The 20,885-nt window shown below is 39.5% G+C and overlaps 1 protein-coding gene across 3 annotated transcripts in view; it reads left to right on the top strand.

Moving 5' to 3' along the window:
- The window catches only part of LOC105483473 (ADAM metallopeptidase with thrombospondin type 1 motif 9), a 176,159-nt gene that overhangs the window by 39,023 nt on the left and 116,251 nt on the right, over window positions 1–20,885 (top strand). For all 3 annotated transcript variants that reach the window (XM_011744381.3, XM_011744376.3, XM_024793341.2), the window contains 7 exons: window positions 83–224; window positions 2,137–2,241; window positions 8,121–8,266; window positions 15,976–16,157; window positions 16,247–16,383; window positions 18,211–18,328; window positions 18,585–18,680. In XM_011744381.3, coding sequence (XP_011742683.2) covers window positions 83–224; window positions 2,137–2,241; window positions 8,121–8,266; window positions 15,976–16,157; window positions 16,247–16,383; window positions 18,211–18,328; window positions 18,585–18,680 — 926 coding nt within the window. The remainder of the gene's footprint in view (window positions 1–82; window positions 225–2,136; window positions 2,242–8,120; window positions 8,267–15,975; window positions 16,158–16,246; window positions 16,384–18,210; window positions 18,329–18,584; window positions 18,681–20,885) is intronic.

Here is a 20,885-nt window from a genome sequence, read left to right as displayed (position 1 = left end):
TGGTGGGGTGGCCTTTACCATTATCTGGAGCTCTTGACAGCCACCGTTCTCACCATCTGTGTGTTTCTGTGTATTTCCATAGCACTGGTTATGGCGAGTGTTTGCTTAATGAACCTGAATCCAGACCCTACCCTTTGCCTGTCCAACTGCCAGGCATCCTTTACAACGTGAATAAACAATGTGAATTGATTTTTGGACCAGGTTCTCAGGTGTGCCCATATATGGTAAGTGTAGGAGGGCCACTTCTGCCCTCATCTACTGATTCTGCTCTTCTTTTTATTCATAGTTTTCCATTGGATTCTAACTCGAATATAAACTACCCAAGGAAAAGCTGAGAGTAAAGTTGTATATTAGTGATCATAATAATTATGAAGATGACACAACGGTACTATTGCTCAGTGTTAAATAATGCTTTACCTGCACTTTCTCATGTCATCCTCATGGCAGCCCAAAAGGGAAATGCCATCCTCACTTTCATTTTATAAGTGAAAGTGAGGCTCAGAGGCAGCAAGGTTACAGAGTTGGGAATTACAGAGCTCAGCTTTTTTCTCTCCTTGTCGCCTTTAATGCCCTTCGACTTGTCCAGGTGACCTAAATTATAGGGACTCTTCAAGATTCAGAAGAGGTAACTCATGAGACAAACGTGTCTCTGTGTTTTAGCTTGTGAAGGTAACATCCTGTGACCAACTGGGGCTTGAAATCATTTCTGCTGGGGCCTCAGCTGGGATGGCTGTGTGATATAGCCTGATGCATGTGTTGTGGAGGTTTGGGCCAGTGACATCATCTAGCAGTTATCAGGTTGCAGATGAGTAGAACTGTGCTTCTATGGGGTGGCCCATTCTGTCTCTTTGGGGTGGCATGTGTGTGTTTCTTTTGCTGGGAGTGTCTTCAGAGATTGCCTGGTGAATTGAGAAGTACAGTAGTATTCCATGGAAATAATAACAAAATTTTGAGTAAACTTGATTCATGGCAATATTTGTTTTTGTGTTATTTATGATAGGAAAAATTAGGAGTCATTGAACTGCCAAGCAAAAGAAAAGTTAAGCAAATTATAGTGTCTCCCTTTTGTAGCAATTGAAAACGATCTGCATCTGGGAACATGCTCCTGATATAATTTTAAGTTAAGATAACAAGATAAACAATTTTATAAAGTATGATCTCGGCCGGGTGCGGTGGCTCACGCCTGTAATCCCAGCACTTTGGGAGGCCGAGGCGGGCGGATCACAAGGTCAGGAGATCGAGACCACGGTGAAACCCCGTCTCTACTAAAAATACAAAAAATTAGCCGGGCGCGGTTGTGGGCGCCTGTAGTCCCAGCTACTCGGGAGGCTGAGGCAGGAGAATGGCGTGAACCCGGGAGGCGGAGCTTGCAGTGAGCCGAGATCGCGCCACTGCACTCCAGCCTGGGCTGGGCAACAGAGCGAGACTCCGTCTCAAAAAAAAAAAAAAAAAAAAAAAAAAAGTATGATCTCAACCCTAAAAGGGGAGAAAAAGCTACAGAAAAGATGGAGTAGTTTGAAACCTTTTCTATTTAAAAAAATAAACTTTTAATACTTGTGCAACTTTTCTACTGTATTTATTTTAATAATTAGGAAAAATTAAAAAAATCTTTTAAAAGTGTGCCCTGAAATAGAGTTAAATATAGCAAATGGAATAAATCTAAAAAACAGAGCATTTAGAGGAGGAAGAAAGCAAGTTGTAGGATATGTCAGTAAGGTGCAGTTGTAAAGCTTACATGCTGTCTATTACTGGAGATTTATTAACATTTGTAGTAAAAATGTTGGGAATGATGAAGTGATGAACACTACTCAGTACTGTGGTCACTTCTGGTAAGAAAGGGAAGGGAAAGGGACCTAGGATGAGTACATAGGGCCTTCAGCTGTGCCTGTGAAGTTTTCTTTCCTCTAGCTTGGTGGTGGGTACATGGGTATCCATTACCAGGCATAGAAATGTGTTTTATGGGCTGCTGTCTATATCTCTTTTAATATTTTAGCATTTATCATGCCAAGAAAAGAATTTCCTTTCCAACTTACCCTATATCATTAGCGAAACATTAGTTGAAAGCAAGCTTTGCCTTGTTTGATACTGTCAAATAAATCATTTGTCTCTCAATTGCCATTTCATTGAATTGAGCAGATGCAATGTAGACGGCTCTGGTGCAATAATGTCAATGGAGTACACAAAGGCTGCCGGACTCAGCACACACCCTGGGCCGATGGGACGGAGTGCGAGCCTGGAAAGGCAAGTAATGCCCTGTTCTGTCCTTCTGTCTTAGGGCAGAAATGTGCACAATTTTGGCTGTATAATCAGACACCAATGTTTAGAATATAAAACAATGCAGTCTGTTTTAGCATGTGTAATATTTTTTAGAGGACAGATGTTTAGCTTACTATTAAAAATTGTGAAACTTAGATTGTGTAATGCTGATACCAGAGAATATACCTATCATTATTGCTTCAATATTAAGATATTCTCTCAACTTAAGACTTTCTCTCATTTAAACATGTCTAAAATTCCAGTGTGCCTATGGGAACATTTAATGTGAGATTGTATTTCTTTTTCTTCTCTTTTGGGGTGACACTGGAAAGCTATTGGTAAGTTGATGGAACAGTTTAGAATCAAGGAAATATAGAAATATAGTACATCTATTGCAGGTACTACTATGATACCAGGCTTTTGCCAACCGGCATTATTCCCTTTAAGGAGCTATAATGTCATCTAGGATATATCCAAATCCAGGTTCTCATGCGCTGGTTATAATTGTTTCTACTAATTTGTTAATAGCTAAACAGAATCTGCTACTTTTGTGGCCCAGTGGTAACAGTGTCTCATGCACCTAGGAGTATGATTAACTTAACCTTCTGTACCTAGTGTGCATTTTAAAAAAAATGGTGGCATGTCAGTGATACTACCATCAGCCCAAAAATTTGGTTACAAAAAGTTTTAGATATAAATCCCAATTTAAAAAGAAATACACATGGAAAATGGCATTCTATCTGTAACTTACCAAGGATACAATTCCTGAATGATATTTCTGAGTGGTTTGCTATCCTTCTATATGTTTTTCCCTTTTTTCTCTCCTCTTTGCATTGTCCACTTTACTTACCTTTAATAATTCTCATCTCATTTCGCTTTCGTCCGCTTTACCTTATAGAATCAGTAGCACCCAGAATGTTTCTGTGGAAGAGGTCCTAAGAGATGATGGAACTTCATTACCTGTTCCCTGATCTTACAGAGAAGAAACTTCTCAGTTTCTTGTCTCACAATGAGTGATTTGTCCAAGGTCACTCAGATCATTTGGCATAGCCCCTCCTCTGAAGGGGCAGCAGGTCCTACTGGAGTGGCCCTAACTCAGGCTCACTGAGCTCCTCCAGTTTGTGATGGTCAAAGAGGAAGACTAGTGGATTTTTCAGTGTTAAATGATCCTGAGGATATGAAAGTTTAAAAATATAAAGGCCAATGCAAAAATAAAAAATTATAATGAAGATGCTTTTGTCTTTGACTTAAATTGGAAACAGAGTCAGCTCATGTGCTAATTTCTCTGTGGCTGGGACCTCATCAATTGAGAATATAGCTTTCCTCAATGACAGCCTAACAAAAAGTGTATACGGATACAAGCGTGTAATAGCTTCTAGAGCTTTCATTGGTGTAAAGGGAAATATATCTCTTTGACCAAAGAGTGAATCTTTGCAAGACGTAAAACTTAGTGGATTGGAGGCTACAAAATCATAGTTTTGTCTGAGAGTCCATGGCAGCCATTAAAAATTGAATATGGCACTCATTCTTACAAAATCAAGATGTAGCCTCAGAGTCCTTCTAAACACAAAGATCCAAACAACTGCTACCAGTTAGTAGGAGATAACAATAAACTTAACACCTATTTGACAACTTGGTTAGTTAGCTTGAGTTAGAACCAGCCCGTTATATTACTTAAATTGAATCTGTTTGATCTCAGCAAAATCACTGGTATCTAGTTGTGGTTCTTAACCTGATAGACCCACCCACTGTGTCTATTTCTGACACATGTTATTACTGAAAAAGAAACACAACAAAGAAAAATTTTCAATTACGTGATGAAATGACTTGTATTTAGTAAAATTGTCATGAACGTGCTATCCAGCTCCATATAGCAGTATGGTTACCCAACCAGTTCTAGAATGCAGAATAACTTGGAGGATGTCAATTGTGTCTTTTCCCAATCTTCTGTTTTTGCAGAAGAGGAGGGATAGTAGGGTAATCTTCTATCTTCTGAGGGATGGGGAGCTTTGGGAGAGCTTTCAGCAGACCCTGCTCCTGCTAAACACAAGCAAGTGGGTGTGCTTGTAGCAAGAGCAGGAGCCTTCAAGGCATTCCCAAGGTAGGCTCAGGATGCTTTTGGAGAAGAACTGTGCAGAGAAAATGATAGGTCCAGTTTTAGTTGTTTTAGAAAAGTGGCCATGTCTAGCAGCTTTTATTAAAGATGTGGATATATATAAATACCCTGAAGAGTATTTACACATTCTAGAAATGCCAAAGAAGGTGAATATGTTGGCATAGAAATTCTTTGAGTTTTTTGCTTTGTTTCTTTTTCATAGAATTGCCAGTATGTGTGTTTTCTCTATATGCTAGCACATTCTGCCTCCCTTGGCCGCTGGGTTAATGTTTTTTCTTTCTTTCCCTTCTTTCTGTTCTGCTCCTGCAGCAGTAATCTGTCTTGGGCTGCTGACACAATGTTATTTTGATGAATGACTCACTAATGTCTCTTTATTTTCTCCACTCTCTTAAGTCCGTTAGCATTTTCATTTTAACCTTATTTGTGAGTGTGAGGTTTGAAACCCCTTTGTTTCAAGTTTCCTTTGGACAAAATCAACCTCTAAGTCCCCATTCCAACCTCTTAAAAAGATACATTTGTATAAAATACTATTTAAATGGTTTTGGACATTTTAAATAAAGGCTGACTCTATTTCAGCTCTTATTTCACCAGCCACTTAATGCTTTGCTATGATGTAATAGTAATTTTGCTCTGTGATTATTATTTGTAGAATTTGCCAGGTAAAATAGATTATCTTGGCGCATGTTTCCCAAACAGCCCCCATTCCCAGCATCTGTCACGTCAGACACTTTTCATATTCCTCTGAAGTTCCTCCTCTCTTTTGGACACCTGTCAATGGTCATATCACTAAGAAATATTTAATTTCCATATCAGTTTTGAATTAGAAGTTTTCTTTTTAAAAGCAACTGTGAGGACATTTGAGTGCAGTGCTAAATGGTTGCGCTCTGATAAACCTACCTACCTCCTTGTTTTGTTCTGAGGTTTATAGTAATGCTTAATGAGAAGAATGGTCATTTGGAAGTTGCTCTCTTGTGGAAATAAAATCTGTAGAATAAAGAGATCCAGAAACTGAAGTCTGAAGTGCTAAGAGGGAAAAAATATATTTCCAGAAAACTCCTTAATTTTGTCCTCAAGGTACAAAATGGCTGTGTTAGCTCCAGCCAAGGAGTCTGACTTCCCCGCGGAATGAAGCCAAAGAGTTCAGAGGGCCTTTTGAGTAATCCTACCCAGTGAATTCTGCTAACTTCCCTTTGACCACCGCTATCCATAGGGAAACTTTGGAAAATATAGGTTCTATTGCCAAGATAGTTGGGGAGGATGGATATTGAGTGAATAATCTGGAGACTCAGCCTCACCTAGGCATCTCATTAATCTTACTTTTGGTGAAAACTTCAGTCCTTTATTTAGATGTCAGAAATTGTCCCCTTTGCTCACAGTTAAGAGGCAGTATGTGTCCCAGTTAAGAGTATGCACTGTTAAGTCTTGTCTATGTTTCAGTACCATTCCTGCCTCTTACTTATGTTTGGCATCAACCCCTCTGTCCCTTCATTTTCTTTCCTGTAAAAATGGAAGTTATAATAGTACCTACTTCGCAGTGTGTTGTGAGGACTAAGTTTGTATATATAATGCTTAGAACAGTGCCTGACAAATATTAAGTGCAGTGTACACATTTACCATTATCATTGCCACTGTTATTTAAGTGGGGTCCCGTATGTGCTAAGTTATATACTAAGTATGTTACATACTTTGTCCCATGTTAAACTCCAAATAATTTTGGCCAGTAGGTCCCGATTTTTTGGTTGTGGAAACAGAATTTAAGGACTCACCCAAGGCCACAGAATTATTTTGTAAAAGAGTTACCAGTCCTAGTGAGACCTGTTATATTCTGTTAAGTTTTGTCTGTCTAGACCCGCTGTGTCAGGTATGGTGGCCACTAGCCACGTGTGGCTATGTTAAAATGTCAACATGAACTGAGATGTGCTTAGGTATAAAATACACCCCAGGATTTGAAGACTTAGTATGAAAAAAAAGAGCATTAAAAAACTCATTAGTAGGCCAGGTGTGGTGGCTCAGTCCTGTAATCGCAGCACTTTGAGAAGCCAAGGAGGGCAGATTTCTTGAGCCTAGGAGTTTGAGATTAGCCTGGGCAACATGCTAAGATCCCCCACCCCCAACTGTCTCTATAAAAAATAAGAAAATTTAGCTGAGCATGGTGGTATACGCCTGTGGTCCCAGCTACTCGGGAGGCTGAGGTGGGAGGATCACTTGAGCCTGGGAGGTTGAGGCTGCAGTGAGCCATGATTGCACTACTGCACCCCAGCCTGGGTGACAGAGGAAGACCCTGTCTCAAAAAAATAAATAAATAAATAAAATAAAAAATATCTTGAGTAATGTTATATAGATTACATGTAGAAATAATGTTTTAAATAGATTGGGCTAAATAAAATAAATTAAGTTTTTTATGTGACTTTAGAAATTCTTAAATTATATATGTGGTTCATGTTCTGTGTCTACGGGACAGAGGTACTCTAGACAAAGCTGTCCGTCTGTTCATTTATTTTTATATGTATATTTTCTAAGAAATGTTCACAGCCACTGTAAAGACAAATATGAAGTGATTTCCAGAGAGTGACGTAGTCCCCACTGCCTTGGTGCACATTTCATGTGTCCTGAGTCACCCGGGGTTCAGATGCAGAACGTCTTAAGCCTCAGCCAAACAGCCCAGGGAAAGGGACGTGTCCTCAGATACTGTAAGAGGATAATTACAAGGGAGGAGGCCAGGCAGACTGGAGAAAGCTTAATTGCACTGTTTAAATAATTGTTTACCAAGTATTGTGTGGGGGTGGGGCCTGCTATTCCCACTGAGACCTTCACCTACCTCTTATTTTTCCACTTTCCCTGCATACTGCCCCACCCCCTGGTCTTCAAACTTCTCTGCCTCTCCCCTCTTGGCGGCTGTGTCCTCCCTGGGGATAAATCATGACAGCCGCCACCAGCTCTGCTTCAGAGATCTGAGCGAGCCGCGGGGCATCACCCTCCTGTGGCCACTGCCGCCACTGTTCCTTTGTCCATTGCTCAGTGACCTCGGCTTTGTGTCAGGGCTTCACACCCCAACAATGGCAGAGGGTTGGAATGGCTTCTCTCCTCCCTTGTCCTGCTGAGGAGTTTTATTTTGTTTTATTATTATTTTTTAAACATGGCCTTCTTCCTGCTCCAGGCTGGAGAATCTGAAACCATTAGTAACAAACAAGTAATAAAGTTTAGGGCTCTCTGTAGTGTGTCCATTTTGCTTTCGTCTCATCCTGACAGGTTTCCTGGAGTGTGTTTATAGGAATCATGTAACTCGCTTTTTTTTTCCCCTCTCCAATATAATTAAAATTGGGAGCAATAAAGCATTATAGTTTACCAGACTTGTAACTTCTCTAGGCCTTATTGATGGAAATTCACTATGCAAATCTTAGAACTCATTTTGGCCCTGTCTATAACCACCCTTCCCATTTCCACTCCTGGTTTTTCCAAGTAAACTAATTGAGCCGTTTGAAGCTTGCCATTGGAGTTACCATGTCAGCCTGGAGCCAGTCACTGGCCAGTTTTATTCAAGCAAGCTATAAAGGAAGACCCAGCCTAAAATCACTAAGTGTGAGATTAAAATCCCTATAGTTTCTAGTATTCATATAGATGATGAATCTGCAGCATTTCAAACCCACACATGGAAAATAATTAAAGTATGGTATGTTTAAAAGGACAGCCAGTCCTGTAACAACTCATAGCGCCAAGTCTCCCTCACTATTCCCCTTATTAAATACAGCACTGCAAGTATGGATTTTGTGTTCCCAAAGAAATGGATGTCCCTGTGACAGATGGATCCTGGGGAAGTTGGAGTCCCTTTGGAACCTGCTCCAGAACATGTGGAGGGGGCATCAAAACAGCCATTCGAGAGTGCAACAGACCAGAGTAAGTCCTAGAATGTATAACTGTTATTATTGGTATGTCAGGAACAAGAGATTCCTAAAGGGAATAATTTTGGTGGATGAAGAGCACGTTCCAAATTAGAGAGCTAGAAAGAACATAAACTTCAAGGGCTGCTTAGACCCACGGTACCCAAAGTCTATTCCCAGGCACTTCTCCCTGTATTATTGTTTTTCTCTCAAGATCTTTTGTTATTCACAGTTTTATCTACCAAACAGATGATGGTTTTGGGGTTGGTCTGTTTCCCAGTGTTGACAATCAGGCAGGTCTCACTCTCCCCGCTACACTCAGAGCTTAAGATAGCACACTAATGGAGTGACTAGATAGATTTTCACATGGAAACAAAAACATTGGGCATTTTCATCCAGTTTGTAGACTAATATACTCCCTCTAGTTAGACCTCAAGGGACCTGGGACCCCAAATCAAGAATTACTTTTTATTTTATTTTTTTCTTTTTTTTTCCACCAATAATGTGTTCTGTGATAAGAAATTACTTTTTTAATCAATCTAGTTGTATTACAGGTGAGACAGCTGAAGTCCCCATCCTACAACCTGACATTTTACAGATTGAGAGTCTCTTGCCTTTCAGAATAATTCTCATTGTGTGACTATGGCAACTTCTACCAGCCTAACCTTGTCAGGACTGACATGTTTAAATAAAGTCCATGGACTTTTTCCCCCAGCATTTGTCATAGCAGACATGGGTAGGGTGGGGTGGGTTGGAGGGTTGGGGAAGCCTGTTTATGCATAATAAATTGCTATCTTCATTTTGAAAAATGGCATCCAATTTTACATAGATCTAAGACATATATAGTTGAAAAGGAATAGAAAATAATAGGTAAGTAAAAGTAAGTAATAGTTTGTATGGCACTTTCTCAGACTTGCCATGGAACCTATTTAGGCTGGGGAACCAAGAAATCTATAGGGATAGTTTTTCAATGTAAAAACCCACAACCACTTTGAAGACCCTAGCTGCTTTGGGATTTTGTAAAATGATTTCCTCTAGCAGTCTCATTTATTTTTAATAGCTTAGATCATGGATAGCAAACTCTATTGTACTGAGAAGCAAATAGGTGAAGTAAAGGAACTAAGTAGGCTAGGGTAATACAATAGTTGTATTGTAGAGATCAAATGCAGGGCACTACTCAGGTCTGGCTGATTGTTCAGAGGTAAGAAAAGAGTCTAATATTGGCACAGCTTCCAAATCTTTTCTATGAAAAATCTGAATTGTGTGAATCAAAAAGAACATAGCTGTAGGCAACTGGTTTGCAAGCCCTGGTCTAAATACTCTGTACTACAAATCTCAGATGATGATTAATTTACTTTAACTCATTTTTGTTCGTAACCCAACCTTATTTCATGTCCATGTAGTGGTCAACAAGGAAGATAACTAAAGGGCTATGAGATATAGACTCTGTTCCATAAAACTAATACTGTAGCTATGAATAAAAATGAATAAGCCTTAGATTTTCGATATAGCCTATATTTTGAATTAGTTTTTAAAATATTAGTATAAATATAGATCATGCTTAAAAAGATTCAGACACAAACATATAGAATATTTTAGAAGTTGTCACACTATTCCTACTTCCTGCTTATTCCCCATGAGAAATAATCACTAAAAAAAATTGGGTGTGTGTCATTTCAGACTTTTAGAAAAGATTGTGGATGTAAATATGTATTATATGAAATAAGTACCATATAATATAAGTATATATAATATAAAAGAAGCTTCATGCTGCTTTTTAAACTCAGCTATACATCCTTGTTGCTGGTGTTGTTGAAGCTTTAAAAGAAAATCTTGTAACAACTAATATGATGAATTTTTACATTTTAAAAACTATTTGTTGGCTACGTTGAGCAAAGTTATTAGTTTATAGTAAATGCTATCATGAGGGTATGAACTTGCAAACAGTGACCACTTTATAAGCACTTAAAACATTTTTGACTCAATAATATTCCATGCAAAATAAGTATTTGGCCTTTTTTTAAATACTACTTTTTTAAGTCTTGAGCAATTCTAGAAGTAATGTGAAAAGTGGAGAGAGATAAATCACTCCATAATTGGAATGGGCTAGACAAAGAAAATCACCCAGTGTAAAGATCTCAGCAGAAAAGGATCTTGAGCTTCAAAGTGCAACAAAGATCCTCACATTCAGAAGTTAAGAACCAATCATTAAAGACCTCAATTAGAGGTCCTTGTCCCTGCTGTTTGCTATGGGAGTTTTTTTTTAAAAAAAAAAAAAAAAAAAAAAAAACACCTAGTTGAGTGTCAGCACTGACATCATTTCATTAAAACTCCTCCAAGTTATTTGCACTTTAGGATGTCCCTGTTAATTGAGGAAGGAGACTGCCTCTGAATACAGAGGTTACAATGGCTCTGGGGGAGTCAATCTGAAAAGAGAAAGGAACACAGAAAAGGGAAAATCAGATCCAAATCTCAGTTTAAAAGCTTGTTCAGAGAAATTCACAGAGCAGATGGTTCATTATGTAGAACGTAGAAGTGGTTGCTGTCACGCTTCTCAGGGAGTTTGAGGGGAACAGCTGCCCCCCTCACTGGGAATATGCCTTTTGTCAGTTTGACGAGCCCTTACAATATAATGGAGTACTCTGTGTTTAGAACCCAAGGTACAAGGTATGTCTCTATTAAGGACACTGGATTGTTTTGTCTTTTTTCACAGTATTTATCTGATTCAAGAGTATTTATTTAGCATCCAGAGACTTTATAGTATATTCTTAGGAGTTTTTTCCCCCCCGAAAGCATAAAAGCCAAAAAAGATGAGATTATGCTCTACTCCACGAGCAAGCTGTAGAGACCATATGCTTTCTAATTTTGGTCACAAGATATTTTGGTCTCAAGTGGTATATATGGTGCTACAGGTGGGGCCCTTATATTTTGTCTTTAGGTGCTTTATTTTTTTAATCTCAATTTTGATCCATGCCCTACGGATAAGATGATCATAGTTCTGGTTTGCAACAACAGTCCCTCGTTCTATCTGTTGCCCTGGAGGAGTTATTAATAGCTCCCATTTTCACTCTCAGAACGTTCTTGATTGGGCAATTAATTATATGGTCTCCCGGCCTATAAGAAGTGTATAATAGAGTAAAATTTAAAATCAGAACCACCAAAATATAACTTACAGTACCAAAACCAGACTGAGCTTTGGAACTAGAAGATGTATTTTCAGGCTTTTGGGCCCTATACTTGTTTTGTGCTCACAATTTGGCTCAGAGCTTCCTTGTGGCTGAAACAAAATGGTCCGTAGAATTGTTACAGTCTATCAAAAACAAAAATCATACCAGTTCCTCAGGAAAGGCACAGCATTTTGTTTTTCCAATGCTTCTATTTTGCTTTTAAATTAGGAGATAGGTTAAAATTTGAAAATAATAAACTCAAAAATTTGAGGAAAAAAAGATTGTGAACTAGATATTTCCCCCTTAGGCTCTCTCCATAGCAACTGCTTATGAAATCTTACTTTAAAAACATATTCAAGACATATGTCTATTTCATCCAGAAAAATGAATTTCTCATTTGGCTGTAAGGAATTACAGCAAGGCTTTTTTTTGAGGCACTCGGTTTGGATGAACTTGTTTCGAAATGTTGAGAATTGGTTACTGTGGAAGAGCGATTAACTAATGAACACATAAAAGAATCCAGTTTCATAGACTGCCCCATTTGGAAAGATCATTAAAGATGGGCTGGTACAGCTCCCGCCCCATCCCATCTAATTTTGAATAGCCTTTCAGCATTCTCCATAATTGGCCATCAGGCCCCTTCTTAAAAACCTCCAAGCATAGGAATCACACTACCTTCTGGGGCTGCCTGTTATATCTTTAGAAATGTCTTGTGCCAACCCTAAATCTGCCTACCCTAATTCATTGTACATAAACGTAGAAGTTGAGATTTCTGTTCAAACCCTTTTGCAGACCAAAGTTTAGCTTTCCTTGAGAATAAACTGTATCTGTGATGACCTCTGCAAAAATTTCGTTATAGTTTTGGTCATGCATCATCTTGAATTTCCTTTCTATGTATCAACAGGCATGGCTGTGTAATATGTGCTTGAAAGAAAGATCCAATTTGGCTGTGCATAATAGGAATTACTCTAGCAATTTCCTTAAACCCTTCCCATCCCTATTTGACATTCAATATTTTAAAAGGATCTTAATAGTTGGGAAATGTGGTTACTATTTTTTAAAGCTATATTTCCTATTATTTTCAATATTTGCCTACCTAGAAAAATACTCCTATTCCGCTAAATAATTAAATTATAAAATGATTTTTTTTCCTTGCTGAAAGATGAGTTTGGTTGGCTAAAGTTTTCTCTATTATATAGTCCATGTAAATCAGGCAACAGTCACATTGCCTAGGAGAGAGGAAACATATATAGTTTAGAAGGCCAATTTATACTTGTTAAAGTCATGTCCATAATTAAGGAAAAAATTGTAACCTGCCTTTACATAAAAGCAAATCAACTTGCAGACCAAGTTTTGATATGGAAAGAGGCCTGTCTCAAGGGAGACAGCCTGAAAGAGAGGCCAGGTCTTGAGCTTCTGGTCAGGGAGAGTTGGATTGGGCTCCCCTCTCAGTACAGTCAGTGACAGAATTTGGAACGTAGCGCAGTGACACAAGAATAGTCCAGGGATCAGGAAACCTTTTCCATCAGGGCCAAATAGTAAATATTTTAGGCTTTGCACTTTATGTGGTCTCCATCACAATTACTCAACCTTACTGATACACGGAGAAACAAACATAGACAATGTGGGTGTGGCTATGTTCCAATAAAACTTTATTTATGGACACTGAAATTTGAATTTCCCATAGTTCACATGTGTCCCAAAATCTTCTACTTTTAAGATTTTTTTTTCAATTACTTTAAAATGTAAAACTTATTCTTAGCTAACAAGCCATGCAAAAATAAGTGGCAGGCTGGATTTGGCCCACAGGATGGTAGTTTGCCAAATCTTGTAATAGCTAAACTTTTATTAATCACTTACTGTAAGCCACATTTTGTTCAAGTGCTTTGAATGTATTAATCTAGTTAACCCTCACCACAGCTTTATGAAGTAGATATTAGTACCATCTCCCTTTTACAGACAAGCAAACAGAGGCTTGGCGAGATTAAGCAACTCACCTAAGATTGCATCATTATTAAGAGGCATGGCTGGGATTCAAACCCTTTGTTTCCAGAGTCCATGTTTCTAACCATCAGGAGTATTGCCTCTCACATATAGTATTTTTTGTGTGTTTATAAAAAATGTTTTTTATAAAAATAAATCCCAAAATACTACTTGCCATGTTATAGTGGTCAAAGCAAGCAAAGGTGGAAACTGTTACCATCTGAAGGGAAGCCACCTGTAAGTCATAACTATTTGCAGTCCGAAGAACTACTGCATTTGATAAAGTTCAAGAATCAGCTAAGACTTGTTATATAAGAGAACAAAAAAATCAATTTTAAAAACTTTATGTTCAAAGTGAAAGAAATATGAGTTCCTTTCAGGCAATAAATAAATGATTGATCCACCATAGTCAGCTGGGACATCTAAAAAGATTCCATAATGATAATTTCAACTGGAGGAAAAATTGAAGGGGGTCTTCCTTGTAGTACATTTAAAACAAGTTTCACCTGAGCAGGTATACAGTCCTGCTCTATTATTCATGGATAATCTGTGATATTTTATGCATGAGACTGGGGTGCCTTGTTACTGAGAAACGGGCTTGGATCTAGGAAACCCATTCTGCATCTCTAAATGGCACCGAAAAAGAAAACAAACAAAAAAAAGACTCTGAACCACAGCACACAGATAATGTAGCAGACGTGCACAGAGAAGATTCTGGGAGACTTGGATTCCAGTCCTGACTCTCCTCGTTTGTTAGCTGTGTGACCTTTGGGCAAAGTACTTCTCTAAACATCCTGTTACTTGGTATGAAAGCACCTCATCTTCCCTAGTCTTGGACAAGATATGAAGGAGCTTTTCCAGGTTGAATGAATAGTGCAGATATACAGTATATGAGCTTAATTGTGCTTAATGCAGAAACAGACAGACATAGACACGACTGTCTTATGTGCCATTTTGCATCCCTAGATGCAGTCTTCTGTATGATAAATAATGGTGAATGTTGATCAGACTTCTTGCTAAGTTTTTCAGAGTCACAACAAGCCTTTTAGGTACACAGCATCATCTCTGTTTTACATGTGAAGATAGAGCCCAGGGAGGTGAGACAGCTTATACAAAGTCATCCCTCCAACTTGTAACCGCAAAGCCGGTGCTCTTACTTTGTGTTGCAAATCTTTGATCGAATGAGTACATTTATAACAATATTAGGACAAGCTTCCCTAGGAGGGCCTTTTTGGGACCTGGGCATGCTGCAGGAGCACTGAGTCCTGCCTCAGTGCTCAGAGTGGGTGCTGAAGCCAACTGCAGAATCAGATCAGATTAGATTGGGCAGTGCTGACATGTACTATCATAGTAGCTAACATTTTCTGGCATCTACTATGTACACTCATTTTAGAGAAGGGGAAAATTGAAGCTCAGGAAGACTGAGAACTTTGTCTAGGGCCACACAGAGAGGGCCAGATTGGAACCGAGATCCGGATAGGATAGAGATAGAGGATAGGGCCAGATTGGAACCGAGATCCAACTCCAGAGCTCCTTCTACCTCTCATTCTATATTTCGTGAGCAGGGATATATTTCTCATTCCCCAAAACTCCTGTTTGAAACAAACCAGCCAAAACCCCATTTTTTATAGTCCGATTACTCTGAAAGATTCATTCTAAAGGAAAAAAGGTGAAAAATGTCCTTTCAGTTTCAGGGTGTTCTAGGGCAGTTGTGAAACCCGAGCTGTTTGAGCCCTGGGTGGGTGAGCCCCAGCTTCCTATGATTCTGTGATCTTCCCATTTCCATGATGAATTTGGCATGCTGGTGACTGCTGGTAGATGTGTTGTATAATTTACTCTCTGGATCACATCTGGAATATACATGCACAGGGTTGCATGCCGAGATTAAATTTGCACTGTGATGCTTTGCAAGGCGTACGCCATACACTCGTCACACAAAAACTAATGAAACCAGTCTGCTCTTTCCTGCTTCTCCTCTTAAGTTAGTCAAAATGTGAACACATTCCCATTATTCCATTTTATTTGTGAAACAAAACAAACAAAAACAATGGTTGTCTGGAGAGAGGGTGTAGAGGGACAGAATGAATGGAGGTGTGAGGGAACAAGTTTTCGATGGTCTCCTGTGAATATGTCAAGGTACAAAAGGAAGATAGGGAGCATTCCAAACCACTCTTGGGTACCTTTCACCTTCTACAGTTTTAACATTGAAGCACCGTGAATGTCGGGAAGAAAAGGAACAAAAAGTGGCCTAATAGATTCAGATTCAAGCTTTGTATCTCATACTTTAAGCTATACATTCTAACATTTATCCTCACAACTGCCTACAAGGTAGCTACATTCAATTTTGCAAATATAAGGGAGGCTTGCGGAGGTCAAGTGACTTACCCAAGGTTGTACGCATCATGGTATTGACAGCAGGAATGCAAAACCAGGATTCAGAGTTCTTGCCCATTCCTCTGTCATTTGCCACCCTAGATTTACTTCTCTAGAAGACAGGAAGTCACGAATGAGGGAATGATGTTCAGAGGAATACATGATAATACAGTGTGTGTGCTCTTCACTTTTTTTTTTCCAGGCCAAAAAATGGTGGAAAATACTGTGTAGGACGTAGAATGAAATTTAAGTCCTGCAACACGGAGCCATGTCTCAAGCAGAAGCGAGACTTCCGAGATGAACAGTGTGCTCACTTTGACGGGAAGCATTTTAACATCAACGGTCTGCTTCCCAATGTGCGCTGGGTCCCTAAGTATAGTGGAAGTAAGTGTGTCTGGTGTATGTATCCGCCATTGGCCGGCCGGCACCGAGGCCAAGCATGAAAGTCAAGTTGTATCCTTTCTCCTCTCCAGTTCTGATGAAGGACCGGTGCAAGTTGTTCTGCAGAGTGGCAGGGAACACGGCCTACTATCAGCTTCGAGACAGAGTGATAGACGGAACTCCGTGTGGCCAGGACACAAACGATATCTGTGTCCAGGGTCTTTGCCGGGTAAGTCCCAGATAGTGTTTTCTTCACTGTGTTTTCCCGCTGCCAAGCTGTGGTTTGTGGCTTCCTAGATAGAATAGCAACTGCTAATATCTGTGCACTATTGCCAGGGCAGTGGTTCTCAAAGTGTGGCCCCAGGATCAGCAACATCATCAGTAACACTTTTTTTTTTTTTTTTTTTTTGAGACGGAGTCTCGCTCTGTCGCCCAGGCTGGAGTGCAGTGGCGCGATCTTGGCTCGCTGCAAGCTCCGCCTCCCGGGTTCCCGCCATTCTCCTGCCTCAGCCTCCCGAGTAGCTGGGACTACAGGCGCCTGCCACCGCGCCCGGCTAATTTTTTGTATTTTTAGTGGAGACGGGGTTTCACCATGGTCTCGATCTCCTGACCTTGTGATCTGCCCGCCTCGGCCTCCCAAAGTGATGGGATTACAGGCGTGAGCCACCGCGCCCGGCCTAGTATCATTTTTTCTAATGCACGTTGTGCCAAAGTTTGGAAACCATTGCCCTTGATTTTTCTTGACATTTTCAGTCTCTGCGAGGGTCTTGCACAAAACCTCTCCTTAAAAATTTATTATAACAATTTACACACACACTCCTTTGCTATAACCTCAATGCTTAAGCAAATGCTTCCTGACAGCAAATTTTTTAGATTGAATAGCTGAGGTCGAGAAATATGTCAGGAAGAATAGCTGGCCTCACTCTAGTTTCTCTTTGCATTTTTAACCATGATCATTTCTACCTGAGACATGCCTGTTAATTAATTATTCTTGAAAGGGAAATTGGGAAACTTCTGGGAAACAGCAAAGCATCAGAGTAGTGATTTCTCAGGGGCTAGATATCATTTCACTGTTCTCATTAGTCAAAAATTATTTCTGATCTGGTTGGGCTCTGAGATGATGCCTCTGGGTTTTTTTGTTTGTTTTTGTTTTTGTTTTGCCTGTGGTCCAAAAGCACATTGGAGTTCCTGGTTGGAAGGATTTGATTGAAAGAACCCCTAAGGGTATCACCCACTGACTAATAGCTTATACTGCAGATTTCCTTATCTATCCATTTCACAGCAACACATTGAGTTTTTCCTCAAAGATTAGTTCACACAAATGAACAAAATGGACAAGAATGTGGACTGTGTTCTCCTGGTCTTCTGGTCATTGTCAGTGTATGTTTCAGAGTTCAGTGTACGTGGCTGCATTGTGTTAATATGGGGAGAAATTCAGGAGGCCACTCGATGGAGCCTCAGGCTTGAAACTGGCGGCCCATGGTCATACTTTGGCTGGCATTCATAGCCAATATTTAAACGTATGGGATTTTACATAAAATCAATTTTTCCAGCTTCTTTGGAAAATTGGGAAAAAATGTCAACACAGGGCTCCCATCCCTCATGGCAGCAATAGTCTGGAGTGGACAGCGGCAACTCCCTTATGATGGGGCATGAGCTCTTTAATTAGATACAGTCCTCACCTATGCCCTTTTTTTTCATTCCTAAGCAATTTTTTAAAAAATTACTGTGCTTACTTACAGACTAGTGCTTTTCAAACTTTTATCTGTAGGTGAAGCACCTGAGGAATCCTATTAAAATGCCAACTCTGATCCAATAGATCTGGGTGGGTCCTGAAATTCTGCATTCCTGACCACATCAAAGGTGCCCATGGCTGCTGGTCCAAGGACCACATTTTAAATAGCAAGGCAGTATATAATTTCAGTTTTCAACCTTTGCAAGTTTAAAGGGACTTGACTTTCTTGTCATTTTGAGTGCACAAAAAAGAAACACATTATTTGACATTTTATAATCTCTATAATACTTACATTTATTTCAAATCTTTTCTTTTTAAAAGCAAGCTGGATGCGATCATGTTTTAAACTCAAAAGCCCGGAGAGATAAATGTGGGGTTTGTGGTGGCGATAATTCTTCATGCAAAACAGTGGCAGGAACATTTAATACAGTACATTATGGTAAGAATCTGCTCCTAAGAACCATGAGAAGGAATATGGTCAAAGTTTGAAAATTGTTAACCACATGTAATACTGAAAAGTATTAATGTTGAGCATAAAAATCAGTCTTGTTATGGTGGATTATCCATCGACTAGAAGGCACCTAATAGAATTATATGAGAATACATTCTATTCTTTTGTTGTCCACTTTTTATTCCATACTTAGAGAAAGTGAACCATTTTGTGGAGTACTGAATTTCTGCTAAATTCTTTTCAGGTTACAACACTGTGGTCCGAATTCCAGCAGGTGCTACCAATATTGATGTGCGGCAGCACAGTTTCTCAGGGGAAACAGACGACGACAACTACTTAGGTGAGATGGGATGCCCTGCCACTTGTGAGTTCTGGTTCTATGGAGCAGTGGCCAGATACTACTTCCTTCCTGCTCTGGCATGCAGAGGGAGAGCTTTCAGATGTCATGGATTTGCATAAAATAAGTGCATCTCAAAATTCATCATTGTTTCTCCCTCATACGTACACCCTCAGAGTATTGATTGAAAAGTTATGTAGCTGCATTATTTGATATCAAGGGATTTACTCTGGATCTTAAAAAATACAAAGGCCCCAAGTCACATTTTGAAAGTACTTATCTTCTAATTTTAGCATAAAATCCTTGCTCTCATTGGGTCTTTTCAAAAAGCTGTCCCGTGGGGAACTGACTTGCAAATGTTTTATTAGAAGCATTACTTGACTTAATTTTTATATTATCAGCTCTAACCAGTAGCAGACCACTGGTAGATTTATTCAGTATTTCATTATGCCTGTTCATTGCAAAAGGTTCTATGGTGACATGTATTTTTCTTAAGTCATTACTAGAATAACAGTACTATACAGATTTTTTATCCTTTTCTCACTGAACCTAGGTGCATGATTAATTAATATCTATTCCTTATATTTAAACCACGCATACCAAAATGACACTGTGTTGATTTTCAACAGTTTGCTCAGCCCAGTCCCATCTTATTTTATTATTTATTTATTTATTTCTTAATTTAAAGTTCTGGGGTACATGTGCAAGACTGTAGGTTTGTTACATAAGTAAACATGTGCCATGGTGATTTGCTGTACCTGTCAACCCATCATCTAGGTATTAAGCCCAGCATGCATTAGCTATATTTCCTGATGCTCTCCCTTGCCCACACATCCTGCATCCCGCAAGCCGCTATGTGTGTTATTCCCTTCCCTGTATTTTTGAGATAGGATCTCACTCTGTCACCCAGGCTGGAGTGCAGTGGTGTGATCACAGCTCACTGCAGCTTCAACCTCCCAGGCTCAAGTGATCCTCCCACCTCAGCCTAAGTAGCTGGGACTATAGGCACTCACCACTATGCACAGCTAGTAGTTATTTATTTATTTTTATTTCTTATTTATAGAGATGATGTCTCACTATGTTGCCGAGGCTGTGCTTGAACTCCTGGCCTCAAGCAATCTTCCTGCCTTGGCCTCCCAAAGTGCTGAGATTACAGGCATGAGCCACCATGCCTAGCCCAGTCTCACTTTAATTTATTTTTATGTAAATTTCTGTAAGTGATTGTGAAATTTGCCTAACTGCCATTTGAAAGAAAGAGGACATGGAGAGTAGAGTCATGACCGAAAGTGATTTAACTGGTCACCTTACACAAAACTCTTCCCAGCCATGAAGAGCAGCATGGCTTACACTCAGATCTAGAATAAATTAGAGCAGTCTTGCTGGGCAGTCAATCTTTAAAAGAAATGAATGTACTTTCTTTCTTATAATATCCAGGCAGGAACTCTATTTATTCATCTGAATTCAACCAGTATAGAGGCCCTTAATGTAAGCATTTAGACATATTGAGCCAGAAAGTGAGTATTTGTTGAATTGAATTAAAGCCTATATCTCTATTTTGGAATGTCTACACGAAGCTGCATAGATAGACAGTGAGCCTTTAGCTAAGCATGCTAATCAAGTATGATATTTATACATGACTCCATTATGGCATTTGCTATCACCATTCATTCACTCACTCACTTATTTAATATGTGCCAGGCACGCACTGTTCTAGGCACAATGAACAAAACAGATAAAAAAATTTGTGTCTTCTTGGACATTACTTTTTAGTGGGACAATAAACAATAGGCAATAAACAGTAACCTGACAGATAAGAAAACTCCATACTGTTACAGGTGATAAGTGCTGCTAGAAATCAGAGCAGGCTGAGGGAAATTGGGATACCAAGTGTGAGATGTGGACAGTAGAGTTGAAATGTTTGAATCACAGAGCAAGATAGCAAGCTATTTAGAGGAAGAGCATCCCAGGTAGAGGGAATAGCCATTGCAAAGTCCTTGAAATAGGGAAGAACAGAGGGAGGCAGTGTGGCTGTTGCTGAGTGAACACAGAGGACACTCCTAGATAAGGTTAAACAGGACTAGGTCATAGACAACCATATAACCATTATAAGAACTTTGGCTTGGACTCAGAGACATCAGGAGCCACTGGAGGTTTTGAGCTGAGGAATGAGATCTTACTGCATTTATGTTTTTAAAGGAGCACTCTGGC

This window comes from Macaca nemestrina, chromosome 2 (genome assembly GCF_043159975.1).
Source record: "Macaca nemestrina isolate mMacNem1 chromosome 2, mMacNem.hap1, whole genome shotgun sequence".
Taxonomy (NCBI): Eukaryota; Metazoa; Chordata; class Mammalia; order Primates; family Cercopithecidae; genus Macaca; species Macaca nemestrina.
The sequence above is the reverse complement of the archived record's forward strand: the minus strand, read 5'-3'. Positions and strand labels throughout refer to the sequence as shown.